Raw genomic sequence first — 17,772 nt, 5'->3', positions numbered from 1 at the left:
AGGAACTTTTGGCAAATGATAGCTCCTGGGAGAGGGAGAGTCAGTTTTCTTTAAGGATGTGGTCCATGGTAGGTCAGCTGCTCTCCAGTTGAAGGCTACACATCCAAGAGTCCATGGGCAACACAAACTGGATTTAATGAGTTAAAAATAAAAGGAAGACACAATATTGAGTGGGTAGAAAAGGAGTGGTGGATCTAGGAGGAATTGGGGGAAGGGGGGTGAATATGATAAAAATATGTTGTACAAAGTTTTCAGAGAACTAATAAAAAAGATTTGATAATTGTCTGTCTTCAGGAAAGTTTTGCAGAGAAAAAAACACTGTTGCCAGGAAGTCTTAGGTGAGAACCTCACTGTGGCCTGAGAGGAAAGCAGAGGCCTTTCCAAATCCATGGGGCCCAGATATTTTCCTTGTTTGACTTTGAGAGTGGAAATGTCCCCTGGCTCATGATCCCTGGAGCCAAATGCTGGATTAGCTGTAGCTGCTGTTGGTTTGGACCTGACCCATGAGGCTGAGTGAATTAGGTGTTGCCAGTACAGGTTGCTGCTCTCCATCTGTCCAGTATGCAGTTGTCCTGGCCTGTGGTGAGCAGAGGGGGATGACATAGGGAAAGCCGGCAGCAGCTCTGAAGAAGTCAAGAGATTAATGGGAATTTAGCTTCAGAGCTCATTGGGAAAACTCACACCCCACTGGAGCTGGGGTTGATTGGCTGAAATCTCTTGTTTTCAGTTAATCTCTGAGCAGCAGCCTGCTGTGCTCTCTGGGTGCTCCTAGGAGAGGAAACTGCTCTCCAGGTCAAAGAAGATCTGAGTTTCTTGGAGTTCACTAGACGCCTTCTTTCCAGAAGCAAGCAGCCTGCCTCTGGAAAGCTAGTGACCCTCAGGTAGCCTTCTATATACTACCTTATCTGTCTTCTTTCTATACATGGCCTCCTTCCAATCTCTCTTCTTTCTGCCCTCAGCTCACACTAAATGGCTTTCTTCCTTGGGTGTCGTTTGTATGTTGTGAGAATATGATCTGTCCCAGAAGATTTTGATATCAAGAGCGGAGGAATCTCAGTAAGGTCAAAGTTACTGAGGATGACTGTTGTACTTAACTCTGTTAATTGCATGGACCTAGGCACAGATGACTGTTTTATCTTCTTTCCCAAGAGAACATTCCTGGAGTGTCTAGCCCTCTTTCCAACCTCCTGGTGTGTCATTTGAGACAGCTCTCTAAGCAATGCATTTGCTAAATGCTTGGGTGGGAAGGGTCACAAGCGCAGGCCCTGTGACTGACTGAGCTTGAGTCCCAGGTGTGCATTTTGGGCTGTGCTTCTAAACCAAGTCATTTCCTCTTTTGAAGTCAATATTCATATATCTAGATTGTAGAAAGACTCAGAAGTGACCAGATACTGAAAACGCTTCATAAGACAGAACGTTCCTTATAGCCCTTAGTGTTACCACAGTGTTCCATGGGGGTGTAAAATAAATAAGACCCCACTTGTAAGGGTTTACAGAATGAAAGGGAAGACAATGGGGGCACATCTGCAAAGCATCAAGAACTCTGTATAAAGGGTTTCTACAGAAGAGACTGTTTCTAGGTAGCTGAGGCTATTCAGGAAAACTCTTGGAAGAGAATTCTCACACATATGGACACTCCCCAAGCTGTTTTTGTGCAGAGTCTCACATGCTGCCTTGTGACAAGCCAGATAACAAGTGCAGGAAGTTACAGGCTACGCTTGTCATGGAATCCAGACTTCCTGGGGTACAGTCGGGTCTCTACTAAGAAGTGAACCCCATCACTGTCTAAATTGCTGCAGCTGACACAATATTTCCATCCCCTGAAAGTGACATCAGGAGGACACAGAGAGAACTGCAGGACAGTTTGGGACCTTATGCAAGTGTCCTGGCCCTGCAGGAAAAACTGTATCTTTCCTGTTTCTCCATTCCTCCCTCTGAAGCAAAGACAAACTCCCCAGGTTGCCAAAGGAAGAAATGAGAAAACACATCTCAAGCACTAGTATATAGAAGTTTTACTGAAGGTTTGTTTTTTTTTTAATGATTTAGCGTTGGAACAATCCATATTTCCCTGTGCCTCAGTGTTCTCAAGTACTTCCAGATTATTGGACTAAGTGACATTCAAGGACCTTTTTGTATGAGCCACACACTTCCCTGATAATGGTCACTAATGTTCTGTTCCAGTCTCAGTGTTTTGAACTAGACAGTAAGATGACTAATCCAATGAAAGTTCCACAGAAGAATGAGTCCCACCAGGTAAGGACAAAGTCTGCTCCTAATCCATTACAAGTTATGACCTTTAATAAGCCCTTGGTAAACACTTATTGAATAAATAAATGAATGACAGGTGCACTTCCAGGAGTGGATGTGTAGTTTGCATCCCATCATACTCTCTAGATGCTAAAACTGCATTCACTTCCTACCATTGGACCAATGGTAACTAAAAGATCCCACTCTAGCCCCACAGGGGCCATAAGGGCCCCCATCATGTTTCCACTGGTAATTCCTAGGCAGGTGTTATGGAACACACTTGGAGAAAGGAAGTTATGGAAGAAGGAAGAGAGGACCGTGGGGAAGTGTAAGGGGGTTCCTGAAGAAGGGCTTTGAACTCAGTGCTTTAGGCAGGTGTCCCTAGAGACTGCAACTGAGGGAACACAGCAGCATAGGAAGGGATGGGATTGGACATTTTGTGCAGCTTGTGGGCTACATTTTGTATACCATGGAAGGCTGAACCTAGGATACTCCTTCCCAACTGTCATCTCCACTCCCAGGGTGTGAACTAACCCAAGGGATTGAAGGAAGGAGACGGTGTCTCCCGGAGCCATGCTGAGGTCCAGGGGACTATGGACTTATCTCCTTTGGGTCAACCAGGCTCCTATTAAAAACTACAGAGTCCTTCATCCCAAGATAGAAAACCCTAAACTTGGAGAAGTGAAAGGTGTCTCCATCTCAAGGGGTGAGGGGGGGAGTTGGAAGGGAGGAGGACTTTGGAGCAAAGAACATGGCAGTCTGGAGCTCTGAAATGAACTAAGACCCTAAATATCATAAGGGACTGCTGGTTCACTTCTGCTTGCACATCTCCCTCTCAAAAAGCAGCACGGCCAGGGAGGCACCACGAGTGGCCAGCTGTGATGTGCTAGCATCTTCTCACATCTCACATCGTCCTGAGCCTTTACTGCTGCACTGCAGGACCCCAGACCAAGGCCAGCTCTTCTACACAAATGCTTTGAAGGCAGTACCTCTGAAACACACTGGCCATCACCTTCTGCTGTTTGCAGAAGCTAACACATGTGGTCCTAACAGCTCTTCAGGGGAGCAGATGTTGTTGCTATTTTAGAGAAGGGGGAATAGGCTTAGCAAGAACATGTGCCTTGTTCAAGGTCACACTAAATCTTACTGCATATCCTTGTCAATCCTGTCTTCTCTGGTCAGATTCCACTTAACTTTGTCTTCTTCGAGCTAAAGGAAGCCTCACCTCAATTCCTCTGATTGTCAGGTTTCCACTCAACAGGCTAGGATGAGCAATCCTGCCTCCTGGGAAGGGCAGAAGCTGATTTAGAGACTTCAGTGAATGAAGAGAGGGTTGGCCCTAAAGGGCTCTAACAGATGTCAGATGCTTGGTAAAGTGAAGGAGGGGTGTGGGTAGCTCATTTCAGGAAGAAGATGGGGGCCTTTCCTGGCATGGGAGGGGCTGGGACTCCCCAGGAAGAGGCCACTCTTTATCTGGGTACAGGCCTAGCAGGATGTGGCTGAGAGCTAGTTCTGATAAGGCACTTGGAGAACACTTGGTGCGGCTACAGGATGCTTTGGTGGTACAGATGAGGAATCTGAGTCCCAAAGAGGGGATGGGGCTTTCCCAGGACACCAGAGGGTGTAGTGGGGACAGTAAGGGCAGGTGTCCAGGTCTCCTGAACATACCAGTGTGGTCACTTGGAACTTCTTACATGGAGGTAGGTGCCTGGGCCGTGCAATGGAAGAGGGCACACACTGTCCTAGATCCCTTCCAGCTCCCACCAACCTGAAAAGATGGGCCCTGTTGGAGCCCATTGAGGACACAGTGAGAGGGAACAGTGACTTACCAGTATAAGATGTACAGTGAGTACTGGACAGTTACAGTATACCACCAGAGAGGGTGAGACTAAACCAAGGTCACACAATAGAGACACAATAAAGCAGGAACTTGTCTGCATGGTCTGGGTCTTCTCAGCCTCAGAAGGGCCTCCTGAAAGAATACAGCCCAGACTGAGTAGCAGGAAGGGGTATGGACATGAAGAAATTCACACCATCTCTCTGAGCTGCCCTATAGACATCCAAGAGTCTGCACATGACCCTGGAACTTCTAAAATTCCTTCAGAATGGATTGCCTACATAACCCACACAGTGAGAGTCTTTTCATTCTTCACTAAATTCCTGCCTTTCCTATAAAACCTAGCTCAGAGGCACAGAAAATGACCATGTGCAAAGCCACAGAGGAAGTCGTATCAAATTCCAAAGAATGTCATAGTCCAAGATCTCTGATCACAAGGCAGTGTAAAAAGAGCAGTGTAAAACCATAACCCTTCCTAGGATGAGAAACTAAAGCCCCACTTGTAAATCATCCAAGAGTTAGGGAGAAGAAATTGCAAACTGCATTTGTAAACTATTTAGAACAGAATGGTAAGAAGAACTCAAGCAGTTTCTAAGCCATTTCCTCTGTGACATCATTCCTTTCCCAACACTGTTCTACCAGGTCCTCCTCCCAGCTCTGCATCCAGGGGGCTGACCTCTGGGCTGTGGCAACAGGTTCTCTTGTCCTTGGCTTTTAATGGGACTTGGCTATGGGGAACTTGGCCAGAGATGAGAGGAAACCGAGGACTGTACTGGCCAATAGTTTTTCCCTTGACTGCTATGATCTGGGTATGGTCTCCACCTCAGACCACAGAGCTAGCTGTAGCCTTCTCATATCGCCTCTTCCCAGTGTACCTCAGCTTAGGGTTGCTGACAGCTATCTGCAGCCTGTGCTATCTCATTGGTGATACAGTCTCTACATGGCTTCCCTACCACTAACTACACCTATATGCAGTGGCACTGTTAAAGTCTCCTCAAAACAGTCAGGGTGCTCTGGGTTTCCTGTGGATATCCCCCCTCGCCTGTGTTGGACCACCCATGCATTATGTACCCCATTTCTATCTCTGAATGACTAAGCTCTGACCCAGTCACCTGCATATGTTGTGTCCCAGCTGCTGACCTGTCAGCAGCTGAAATCAGTGACTAATTCTTGATCTCAGTGCACTGTCACACTCAACAAAAATGCTCTGATTATTATATCAAATTGATAGTATATTAAATGTGAATTCCATCAATATGTAAAAAAATTTATAAGAAATTTGGGACCAATTAAGACTCGGGCACAAAACAGTGGAGAATTTTATGCTGGAACAGAAATAAGCCCTCAGGGGGCTGGAGAGATGGCTCAGTGGTTAAGGGCAATGAGTGCTCTTCCACAGGTCCTGAGTTCAGTTCCCAGTACCCACATGGTGGCTCACAACCATCTGTAAAGGGATCTGATCCCCTCTTCTGGCATGCAAGTGTACATGCAACAGAGCACTCATACATAAAGTAAATAAATTAAAAAAGAAAGAAAGAACAAAAGAAAGAAAGAAGCCCTTAGTCAAAGAATGTGTCCTGAGTTCTAAACTAAAATTCTTAAGGATCTAAGTGTGTTCTCATGTAATTGAGAAAGCCAGCCCAGGCCCAGACCCAGACCCATGGAATCCAATGGGGCAGTCTTGTCATGGCATAAGACCTCTGCCTCCAGTGGCTCTGTGGTCACTCCTGCTCACTCTTCACATCCTCCAGGATGTCTTCTGCCTGCCTGGACCGTCTGTTACTTACTTTTCATGTGTGACAAAATACTCAGGAAAAGCATTTTGTTTTGGTTCACGGTTTGAGAGTGCAGTCCATCAAGGGGAAAGTCTAGCAAGAAGAACGGCTACAAGCTGGGGCAACAGGAGCCTGAGGCAGTGGTCAAGAGATCGAGGTGGATGGATACCTGTGCTCCATTGGCTCCCCAACACACACCCCTTTCTTTTAGTTTACTCCAGGACTCTAGCCCATGGGGATGGTAGGACACACATTCAAGGAGAGTCGATCTCCTCAGTTAAACCCCTTGGAAACACACAGTCCCAGAGATGTGTCTCCTTGACAGTTCTGAAGCTAGTGAAGTTAACAATGAAGGTTAACTAACCATAGCACCCACCTAGTCTACAAAGCCTTCAACTTCTTCATCCCAGGCAGACCCTGCGGACTGAGTCCTGGGGCCAAGCCATGGTATGCATTGAATGCATTCTGATGTGAAATACCAGCCTGTTTCCAGGGGAGGAATCTAGGTAGAAGATTGGGTAATGCAGATCAAGGTTTGAAACCAGATGGAACAGGCTGGGAGAGAAGCCATTCTAAAGAACAATAGAAACAAAGGAAGATGGGAAATGGGTAACTTTGGATGGTGTGAGAGTCTATATAACCAGAACAAGGTGCAGGGAAGGTAAGGTCTTCTTCGAACGTTCTTTGGGAAGGAGTGTATGGGAATTAGTCCTCCCTGTCTGGAGTGACCCAGTCCATGACTCCCACCCGCGCGATTTGCCTGCCTCTGCCTCCCTAGTGCTGAAATTAAAGACATGCTCCAATCCACCAGCAGCAGCCTCCAGTGCTGGGTTCTGAGTTGCTGTGTGTGGCAGTGGGCTGAAGCTGAACATATAGGCTGCTAGGAACTTTTATTGAATTCAGAGACAAGTGAAGCTCAGATAACTGCAGGAGGGCTAGGAAACCAAATCACAGCGTTTTTCTTTCTGCTTCAGGCGGAAGCTGAACTTATTCCCACTCTACAGTCTGTAAATCTGAGGCTATCGCTTTAGGGAAGATCCAGGAGGTCCCTTGGGGCGGCTCCTCAGTTAGTTCTTTGCCCTCGGGGAGACAGCGAGTCGGATCGGACTTCCCACTTCCCGGAAAGGCTGGAGAGAAGAGTGTGTATCCTGGGACGGGGGAGTCCCTTTCCCCGCCCCTCCCCGCCCCGTGGCCGCGGCGTGGCTGAGCCCGGGGCGGAGCTGGCGTCTCCTAGAGCACTGGCGGCGGGACGGCGGCCGCGGCCCAGAGCAGACTGGTGGATAGACGCTGAGACCGGCCCGGCGGGATCACAGGCAGGAGGACGACCCGGCGCGCTGCGGTGTGGCGGCAGGGACAGAGACCCGGAGCTGTCCACTCAGGCGGAGCGGGTGAGTGAGCGCCGCGTCTCCGCGCCCCCGGCGGCTCGGTCTTGCTTCCACTTTTAGTTATTCTAGGTCCTCGCGTGGCACCTTCTGGAAGTGACTCCGACCCAAAAGCAGGCTGGCCACAGTCCTCAGGCCAGGGTCCGAGGCTCACAGTGTCCCAAGTCCCGGGTGGGGGTGGCGGTGGCTGGTGGGGGCGTGTCTTCAGGAGCGGAAATGTCAGGCTGGCTCCTCTGGGTCCTAGGACCTGTTTGGCCCTAACAGCTGAAGATAAGGGGAGGTTCTTAGGGGCTCGCGGGAGGTGGGGGCGGATCTGGCTGTGTCTTTCGCTCCAACTTTTCTCTGAGAATCTCAAACTTAGATCTTGTCCCGCAGGGCTTGCTAGGCTAGATTCGGAGTTCAAACTGGGGCCATCTTCTGGCTGTTTCTAAACCAGGCGAAGAGAGGAGCAGGTGTGTCCCTGGCAGGAGGCTAGGTAAGAGAAACAGGCAGTGTCAGTCAGCCTGTGCTCTTCATCTAGGAGGATTAAATGCTTGGTCACGGAGTGAGCAAACCACTGACCACCTACTCAGTAATTAAAGTGGAGGGCCCACAGGGAATGGGGAACAGAGGCTCCGTGAGAAACAATTTTAGTGATTTTTGTGAGGCTAGGAGAGGACAGTCGTAACAGACATTGAAAGGAGGGGATGCCCTCTTAGCTACCTTCCGTACTCACCTCCAAAAGTTTACTCTTTCTAGGAAAAGTCCTGGGCCCTAAAGTTCTACACCAAGGAGGTGGGGCCTCTTTACTCCCTTCCTCCTAGATTATCTACACCAGGCCAGTGGTCAGACAAAGCAGGAAAGCGGAACTTTGTACCCTGTCATAGGCCGAGTCCCTTTTTATACCAATCCCCTACTTCTTATAACTTGCTGTGCAAAGTCAGGCTCCTCAAATCCTCCTCCTAGGCCTCAGTTTCTCCATCTGTTCATGTGGGATCCACTACTTGACTTCTCAGAGCCATTCCAACTTAAAGATTTTTTTTTATTCGTGTGTGTGTGTGTGTGTGTGTGTGCGCGAGCGTGTGTGTGTGTGTTATTGTGAGTATGTGAGGGTAGGCATGGAGGCCCAGAGCTGGTATCAGTTCTTTCCCCTTCTCTCTTCATTTATTGAGAGGTGAGATTTATTTTTAAAATTTAATTATATTTAGTTGTGTGCATACACATACATTTATGTGAAGGTCAGAGACAGTTTGTGGGAGTGCTCTCCTTCCACCAGGTTGATTCCAGGAATCAAACTCAAGCAAGCAAGTTTACCGACTGTAACATCTCACCACCCCAAGGCAAGGTCTTACTGAAGCTGAGGCTTCCCAAGTCTGGCTAGTCTAGCTAGCCAGCTTGCCCCAGGGATTCCCAGCCTCTGCCTCCTGAGTGCTAGGGTTACAGCAGGCTGCCATGCCTTGTCAGGCTTTTCATAGGTTATGGGGATCCAAACTGGTCCTCTTGCTTGCACTGCAAGTGCTTTACCCACTGAACCATCTCCACAGCCAACTTTAAGACTCTGGAGTCTAAGCTTTTCCTAAAGCCTAGCCACCAACTTAAGTCCTGACTTAATGTGGAGAGGGGTATGAACAGAAACAGCCAAAGAGAAGCCCACACACAAGGTTGAGATCTGGAGGAGGCTGCTGAAGAAGGAAGCATTCAGTCAGATGGAAAGAGAAAACAGAAATTGACCAGCAAAAGACACATGGGCAAGAGAGCGAGGACATGTTCAGGAATCCAGGAGAATCCCAGGGTGACTGCTGGAGGCAGGTGGGTCAGGAAAGGCAGGCTGTGGAATAGGAAGACAGAGTGAGAGAATCTGTAACAGTCAGTAATGGGAAGACCAAAGGAAGGTGGAGAGGACCCAGAACCCCCACTGATTACAGTGACTGATTTTTGAAGTCCTGCCCCAGACAGAGCTTATAAGGAAGACAGCAACTGAGTATACAGAGCTTTCAGGTCCCAGCCTAGCATTTCTTTGGGTTGGGGGGGGGCAAAATAAATGGGAGGACCTTCCATGTCTTCAAGCTTCTTCCAAGAGGTCAGGAGTTCTCTCTACCCTCCGAACTGCTCTCGTTTTTCCTGGTTGTTCCATTCTGTCTGCCTGCTGTTATTAGAAAGGATGACTCCTGTTCCAAACATTTCTGTAATTTGGATTTGTTGCCAGAAGTTACATCGTCTGTGCTCACACTGTCACCCTTTGGTCACACTGTCACCTTATTCACTCCCTTTCTTCCCCAATCCTGCCACAGCAGTTACCAATGAGAAAGGAAGCCGCCTCAAAGTCAGGTCCATCTGAGGTGAAAGATAAGCTTTGTCTGCTGCTGTGTCAAGCCTCATTCAGTGTGGAGCTAGGCTCAGGGCTCAGACTAACCAGGGCTGGGAGCAAACCAGAGTTCGGCATGGAGCCTGAGCTCAGTTTCCAAGTCTGTGGCCAGGGTCTGTGCTCAGTTTGTGGCTGTTTCAGTCTTGGCAGTTGCCTGGATCTGCATTCTCCAGTAGCTCATGTATATTGGTGCGGGAGATGAAATGCCTGAGATACCTGTAGGGTGTTCAAGGATTTGTATGGACTAAACCCATGGTGATATAAGCAACCTAGTTTTGAAGCAGGGGCAAGATCCTAGGGCTTTGGGGGGGGAAGGGGGGAGAACCTCTGATGGATATGCCCTGAAGTCTGTTCTGAGTCTGGGATCCTTCCATTCTAAGAGGTAAAGCAAACATCCAGCAGGACCAGTAGGATGGGTCTGACTATTCTTCCCAGTCCCCAGTGCCAGGTGCATAGCAGGCATGCTGAAAATCCATGGAGTGTCAGGTGCAAGGGGAGGACCAGCGGCTCACACTGTTTTGGAATTGAAGGAGTTAGGCTTTGAGGAAAGGAACTCTAGTGTCTGTCAGAGGAAGTAGCACTCTTCTCGGCCTGGCACCCTCCCCTTCCTGCAGAGCCTACAGCCACACTTAAGGCCACCCAGCTGGCCTTGTGAGGGCCCTTTCCTCTTTCAATGTAAAGAAAAAGGAAAAGACATTTTTGGTAGAAAAGTCCCTTCTGCTCCCTGGGAATCCCCGGTAGCCGGATGGGCTTCGGGATATCCCCGAGGAAATCAAAGTCCAGGGTGCACCCCACCCCCAAGTACAGTGCAGCTGGCCTCTCTCACTACACAGCTAACCTATAGGGCTTCCAGAGAACATCTTGTCTGGGGTCCCTGTCCCCTGGGGGGCCTGCAAAAACCTCTGTCACTTCTGTAAAGCTCAACAGTAAGTCCTGTAAGCACTGGTTTGAAGCCCAGGGCACACCCTCTGCAGGATTCAAAGTAAACAGAATGAAAGACATGTGGAGCTGCTTCAGGGGTGGGGTGTGTGGCTAAAGTAGACCACAAAGGGTTAGACACTGCTGGGGATGAAGGTTTCATGGAGGTAAAGAAACTGTACCCAGGCAACAGCTAAGAAAAAAAATGATGTGTTGGGAAGTCAAACCCCACTTTATAAGGCCCTGACCACTTACTTCCCCTGCCCTTGTCTCTGGCAGGGCATCTTTAGGTCCCTGTGCCTAGACATCCAGCTTTACCTGCCTGGCCATGGCACTGTGTCTGAAGCAAGTGTTTGCTAAGGACAAGACTTTCCGGCCCCGGAAGCGCTTCGAGCCTGGCACGCAGCGCTTTGAGCTGTATAAGAAGGCACAAGCTTCACTCAAGTCTGGCCTGGACCTTCGGAGTGTGGTGAGGCTGCCGCCTGGCGAGAGCATCGATGACTGGATCGCTGTGCATGTGGTGGACTTCTTCAACCGTATCAACCTCATCTATGGCACCATGGCTGAGCACTGCAGTGAGACCAGTTGCCCAGTCATGGCTGGTGGGCCCCGCTACGAATACCGCTGGCAGGACGAGCGTCAGTACCGAAGGCCTGCCAAGCTCTCAGCACCCCGCTATATGGCATTGCTCATGGACTGGATCGAGGGTCTCATCAATGATGAAGACGTCTTTCCTACGCGTGTTGGTGAGCACTGATGGCTGGAGAGTTAGCCTAACCAGGGAGGGTCTTTCCTGTATTGTGGAAGAGGAAACCGGTTGAGGCAGGATCTTGGTTACAATCAAACATTTAACAAGGACTATGTGACTCCCATTTGGGGCACCTCATGTTCGAAGCATGAGTGTCTCACTATGGACTATCCCAGAACAAGTGACAAATTGTCGTGCTTGGGCTGATCTTGCTCCCTGCCCGCCGGGGGGGGGCCCCCCCCGAGTCCTCTCTGAATCCTGGCTCCAGGAAAGGGAAGGATTGGAAGCTGGATTGGACCAAAAAGTATCTTTCCCTCAGACTTGGTGCTCCTTAGTCAGGTCCAGCTGGGCTTGGGCAGGTGAGGGTGGGGATAGGAGATGAATAATGTCATCCGGGCCCAGGGTCCCCACCCAGAAGCTGAGCTGTGTTCATCACAGAAGCCCTACCTGCAAACTGGGTCCCTTCACCTGCCTGGGCTATAGAGACTCAAGTGGGTGGGGCATATGGTCAAGCCCCGAGGGAAGAAGTCTGAATGCTGGGGAAAGCTGGGCACTGAGTCACTATTCAGGCACACGGCCCCTCCCCTGCCGTTGCTGATGTTTCCTGCAGTGTTGTGTGCAGCAGGTACCTTCATTTTACACAGGAGGAAACTGAGGCCAACAGTGGGCTAGCGCACCGAATAGAAAAGGCTTCAGAACGGAACTCAGTGTTGTGGGGCCCAGATGCCATTGTCCAGATAAGTAAGACAGGAGTGTGGGGACTAGACTGGGTTCTCAGAGTGGCAGAGCACAAGCCCTCAGGAACCGTGGAAAGGAAGGCGTGTGAAGGTGTGTGGACTAGGCCTCTGTCTGATCCTGGCTCTTATTTCCTCTAGCCTACATCCCTGGGTTTGTGAGCCCTGGGTAAACTTTTAACTAGATGACTGGATGATTTTGTCATAGCAGAAATAAAGGTGTAAGCCACCAGGACCTCTGCCCTGGATGTGGGGCCTGTGCACACACTGCCTCCCCATGCCTCTAACGGCCTTTCCTGGCCAGGCAGGATCTGTATCATTTATCTCTAAGAGGTGCTGCTGCACAAAGAGGGTTTGAATCCTACCTCCAGTTTGTACTAATCAATAACTATGGGTCCTCAGGCAAGTGACGTCACCTTTATACATTACCTACATTTTATCATATCTGGAATGACTATCAGAGCCATCAGCACAATTGCAAAGAACAGAGGGCAGAGGTACAAAGGGCCCAGCTCATAGCTGGGCTCACAGAGGGAATTCTATATATTGTATCTGAAGGAATCAATGATATCTGAGGCAGTTCCTGAAGTGTTAGCATGGGGAGGTGGAGGACTGGAGCGAGGGGAGGGGTGAGGGGAAGTATGAGCCAGCTGTGAGAACAGTAAGCAGCGGAACTGAGCATGTGGCTGGAGAGGGCAGTCAGGATTGGCTCATAAAAGCTTTGCTCCATGCCATGCTAGGATATTAAGACTTAAACCCTGAAGGCTCATGTTTTTAAAATCTGGCCCACATACTGATAACCTCCCCATTGGACTGTATAGGAGAAAGTGATGTGCATATCTGTATGGGCGCTCAGGTTTCTGGGGAGAGTTTATACCATAATTTTCATTGTGGTCTGAGGCACAGTGGCCAGTGACAAGCTTGCAAAGCCCTGCTTTAGGGAGTGGGAAATGTGGAAGGTGATCTGTGTTATAGCAGGGAGAAGGCATTTTCAGGTGTGCACTTCATTCAAAGGAAAGATGAAGGCTGGGGTTGGAGCTTAATGGTATGAATGGATTGCTGGGTTCAGTCCCCAGCACTTCCTCCCACTCAAAAAGAAAGGCAAGAGGTAAAACCAAACTCTTGCTCTGCCTTTCTCTATGAGTCCTGTGCTAAAGAGGGGTGAAGACTGTCTGTGGGGAGGGGCAGAGTTTTGTCCCTAGGATTTTGATTCCTCTTCTACTCATCTCCATCTGTAGGAGTTCCCTTCCCAAAGAACTTCCAGCAGGTCTGCACCAAGATCCTGACCCGACTCTTCCGAGTCTTCGTTCATGTCTACATCCACCATTTCGACAGCATCCTCAGCATGGGGGCGGAGGCACATGTGAACACCTGCTATAAGCACTTTTACTACTTCATCCAGGAGTTCAGCCTGGTGGACCAGAGGGAACTAGAGCCACTGGTAAGGCCGTGTCTCCACTACCCTTCACTACCAATGCTCTCTCTTGAAAGTTCAGATCCAAAGGATCTGTAGGAAACTCATTTAACAGTGGATTCTGTACTCTCATAGAGAATTCATAGAGATGTCAGAATACAACTTCAGATCTGCTGCCATGGTTTGCAGCTGAGGTGGGGGAGGAGTCAGGCTCAATAAACCTCATGATTTGGCAAGGAGTTGCCCGGCAGGCTGAGATCAAACTAACTCTTCCTTACTTTGTGTCTCCACAGAGGGAGATGACAGAACGGATCTGTCACTGAGTCCAGATCTGAATGTTGCTGCCTATCAGATGTTCCATCTGAACACAGTGTAGCTGGGAGAGGGGACCCTTAGGAGCCTGTTGGTAGAGAAATCTGAAGGCCTACTGAAGACCCAACACCTCTGGACTTCTCAGAAGTCTATCCATGTCCCGGAATGCATGGAGAAGGGAGGGCTTCAAGTGGGCCACAGAAGAAAAGGAGTTTAGCCCCTTATATTAAGTCCAAGAGTAGGATAAGCTACCAGGTTTCTGCTCTGAAACTTCACCATTTCACCCTACCATGATGGTTCCCTAATCCATCGGGAAATATGGATGTGGCTGAAGTGATGGCAAGAAAATTATACAGAGTGAGTGCCTGCACCTGAAGAAACAGGTGTGTGTGTGTGTGTGTGTGTGTATGTGTGTGTGTGTGTGTGTGTGTGTGTGTGTGTGATTTGTCTGAGAGATCCATGTCCTTCCAGACACATAGTAGGCCCTCATGATGGATGGGTGGATGGATGGATGGATGGATGGATGGATGGATGGATAGATGGATGGGTAGATGGATGGGTAGATGGATGGGTGGATGGATGGGTGGATGGATGGATGGATGAATGGATGGATGGATGGATAGATGGGTAGAAGGATGGATGGGTAGATGGATGGGTAGATGGGTAGAAGGATGGATGGATAGGTAGCTATATGGAGAGGTTGACTGTAAGTCCATTATAGTAATGACAGCTTAGTGACCCAACTCTGACCATGTGTACAAGTGTACAAAATGTGTGTGTAGATGGAATTATACCTCTGAATCTTCTAGACTACCATCTTCTATCAACATGAGTCCCTGGCATTTGAGTGGAGGTTGGACAATACAGCTTTGCCCTGAGTTCCTTAAACCTTTGACTTACCACCATGTGGGCTGAGTTGCTCAGCCAAGGATGTCTATGAATTGTCAATTCACTCATCTCTGCCTCCAGAAGGGCCTGTAATCATTAAGCCTCTGAGCCAGGCAGTGGTAGCTCACACCTTTGATCCTAGCACTTGGGAGGCAGAGGCAGGCGGATCTCTGAGTTTGAGGCCAGCCTGGTCTACAGAGTGAGTTCCAGGACAGCCAGGGCAACACAGAGAAACCCTGTCTCAAAACAAAACAAAACAAAACTGAGCAAACAAATGGTAAGCCTCTTGAAGGTTGGGATTGATCCCTCAGGGTCCCCTGGATCTTGAACTTGGACACAGGATACTTCAATCTCAAACCCAGAACCTACTGACATGACTGAAGGCCAGCACAAAATAGCCCTCCAGTCCAGGGAGCCACTGGAACTTGAATTGGAGAATCAAGAGTCTTTTCTTCTATCTCAAGACAATGAGGATCATACAACTGATGGAGACCTTCCCATCCTAAAAACACCTGCCTCAGCCCAACCTCCTGATACATTCAGTTTTTCTTGGATTTCTAAGCACAGCTATCCAGAGAGTCTGGGATGCTCATTCAGTAGCCATTACTCAGTACCTCCATGCTGAGCCCTGTGCACAGACTCACAGGTAGGGAAATAGGTTTCTGCCCTTCCAGAGCCTTTATCCTCAGAGGCCAGGATGAGAAGAAGAAGTCACATGATAATATTGTCTCTGTCTCTCAATATGCATTGGAGGAAACTGAAACCAGTTAAAAATCGAAGGCTCTTGACTTCTACTCTGGGGTGTGCTGATTGCGACACTGAGATGCACGTGCAAATAGCGGTTGTCAGACACTCGCCAGGACACAGCTGTTTCTGCTTTGAGGATTTCTAGCCTGATGCCAGAAAACCCCACCACACCCTGGGTTGACTAGAGACGGCTGCTGAGGCAAGCCTCCAAACCCAGGCCCCTTCTTATGACTGAGGAACTGCCTTCTTTCCAGAAAAACAGCTGGAGCTCTCCGGGGCAGCAGGACCTGGAATGTCTCTGCTGACTCAAGGAAAGTCCCCAAGGGAAACATGCTGGTCCACAGCTTTGGCAGTGGTTCAGAACTGAGGACAGTGGGAGATTCCCTCACGGTGGGCTACAGAATATATTCTGAATTCTAGGCTGTGAAAAGGGACCACGGGAGGGGGGGTGGGAGAAGGGAAATCTATTTTTGTGAAAGAGGAAAGATTTTATTATTTTTTGGTAAAATAAAAGATACAAACAAAAGCAACCACTGGTGGGAAGCTGTGTTCTGGGTGCCACATGGGTCTTGGCAGATCATAGGAGAGACCACTAGAGTGGAATTAAGACATTCTGTCCTAAGCTCCTGGACCATATGGGCACAGTCATGACTGACTAGCTTCCCAGTGTGAGGAAGTCTTGAGGTAGGCATGGGAGGGCAGTGCAGGGCCTTGCCTTTAAGGTACTCACTCATTCGGAGGGGGGAACTCTTTGTTTTGACACTGGCAATCCTGGTTCAGGGTGGTTTGGAGGAACCAATGGCTAAAAGTGCAGTAGGAAATACAGCCACAACCCCAATCACAGAACAAGAAGCCCCTCTCAGAACTCAAAGTAGGGGAGGTGGGACAGGTTTCAATCCAGAGCATATTCCCCAGTAGACAATCAGAACTCACTGCCCCCAAACCACAACCACTCAGACAGGAATTAAAAGCAGCTCAGTTCTGAAGATTCAACAAAGGTCCTCTTATACCTTCAAAAGAGCCGGCAAGGACTCTACCTGGGAAGCAGAGGCCTGAGCTTCTGGCCTTCCCTCTATTAACCACTTTCTCTCTATTTTATGGTCAGAAGTGGTAGGCTACCAAGATGGCTCAGTGGATAAAGGCTCTTGTTGCTCAAGATGTCAGCTTGATGACCTAAGTTCAAGTCTCAAGATCCATGTAAAGGCAAAAGGAAAGACACCATTCTGGCATGGGTACCCACTCACATCACATACACAGTAGTAATTTTTTTTTTTTTGAGACAGGGTCTCGTTATGTAGTGCTGGCTAACCTGGAACTCACCCTGTAGACTAGGTTGGCCTCAAACTCACAGGGATCCACCTTTCTCTGTCTCCTGAGTACTGTGATTAAAGGTGTGCACCTCCACACCTTGCATAAATGTTGTTTTAAAATAGAAGTGGGAGTGAGGGTCTGGCCTCTAAGCTCCTTCATCCTCACCCTGTGACTGGACGCGATAATAACTCAGCTAATATGTGCCATGTCTCCAGTGCAACTGCACCAGCTTGACATAATCAAGTCCTTAGCCAGCTACCTGCCTTTCCTCCCAGCCCCCAGTATCTGCTCTAGAATCTGGAAGGTTCTGCATTTTGCTGCTCCTTCTAATGCCCAGAGCCCAGTGTGCTAAAAGAGTGGAGTTATCAAACCCATTGCAATCATTATCTCTTCAATCACTGGACAGTCCAACTGTTAGAAAGTCCATGTACACTGTGGAAGTAAGAGATATATCTCAAATTTGAGACGTCTGGAAATATGTTAGGAAGGACATACGCACAGACAGACACACACACTCTTGCTTTGAGAGACAGAGTCTGCTTAGAGGACAAAGGGAGAGCCTCGACCTCAGTAATGAGAAATCTCACCCCAACAGACAAAACCTAACAAAAGCAGCTTACCTGGGAAGCCAGAGCTTTGTGGTCTTGTTGGCTCAGGGTCTGCATCAATTTAGGGGACAGGGAACAGGGAATAAACTCTCCTCTCCACCCTGGGGCAAAACAACCCACACTGAGTAATGATGCTGGATGACCTGAAGCTTTCGTGAACCCTGTGGCCACTGCTGCCACAGTATGGAGCTATGGAATGTGGTGGAACAGGCCAGAGGAAGGTCTGAGTTCTACATGGTTTGCCCTCCTTCCTGGGAGCACCCCAGAGCCTTTATCCAGTGTTAATTAACCATCATGGTTGTCATGGGGAGGGGGTAGTAACTTTGAGAATCTGGATCCCAATATATGCCTGAGTGACCCCAGACTGATTAGCTATTGAGAGCTGGGGAATAGGCTAGAAAGGCCTGTGAAGATATGAAGTTTGGTGGGACTGGAAGGTTATAAGTTGAAAGAGATGGCAATATCCAGCCTTCGAAAAGGACTCAAATTCGGAAAGGAACTAAATAC

At 48.9% G+C, this 17,772-nt stretch overlaps 1 protein-coding gene across 1 annotated transcript; it reads left to right on the top strand.

Annotated features, from left to right (window-relative positions):
• Nucleotides 1–7,094: 7,094 nt before the first annotated feature.
• Mob3c (MOB kinase activator 3C) lies at nt 7,095–14,239 on the top strand. Its single transcript, XM_028787182.1, has 4 exons — nt 7,095–7,247; nt 10,783–11,249; nt 13,224–13,426; nt 13,693–14,239. Exons 2-4 carry the CDS (start codon nt 10,832–10,834, stop codon nt 13,720–13,722), a joined length of 651 nt encoding a protein of 216 aa, XP_028643015.1. The 5' UTR covers nt 7,095–7,247; nt 10,783–10,831; the 3' UTR covers nt 13,723–14,239.
• Nucleotides 14,240–17,772: the final 3,533 nt, after the last annotated feature.

The sequence above is a fragment of the Grammomys surdaster genome, unplaced genomic scaffold (genome assembly GCF_004785775.1).
Source record: "Grammomys surdaster isolate TR1022 unplaced genomic scaffold, NIH_TR_1.0 100, whole genome shotgun sequence".
In the NCBI taxonomy this organism is placed as follows: Eukaryota; Metazoa; Chordata; class Mammalia; order Rodentia; family Muridae; genus Grammomys; species Grammomys surdaster.
This window is presented reverse-complemented; position numbering and strand designations above follow the sequence as displayed.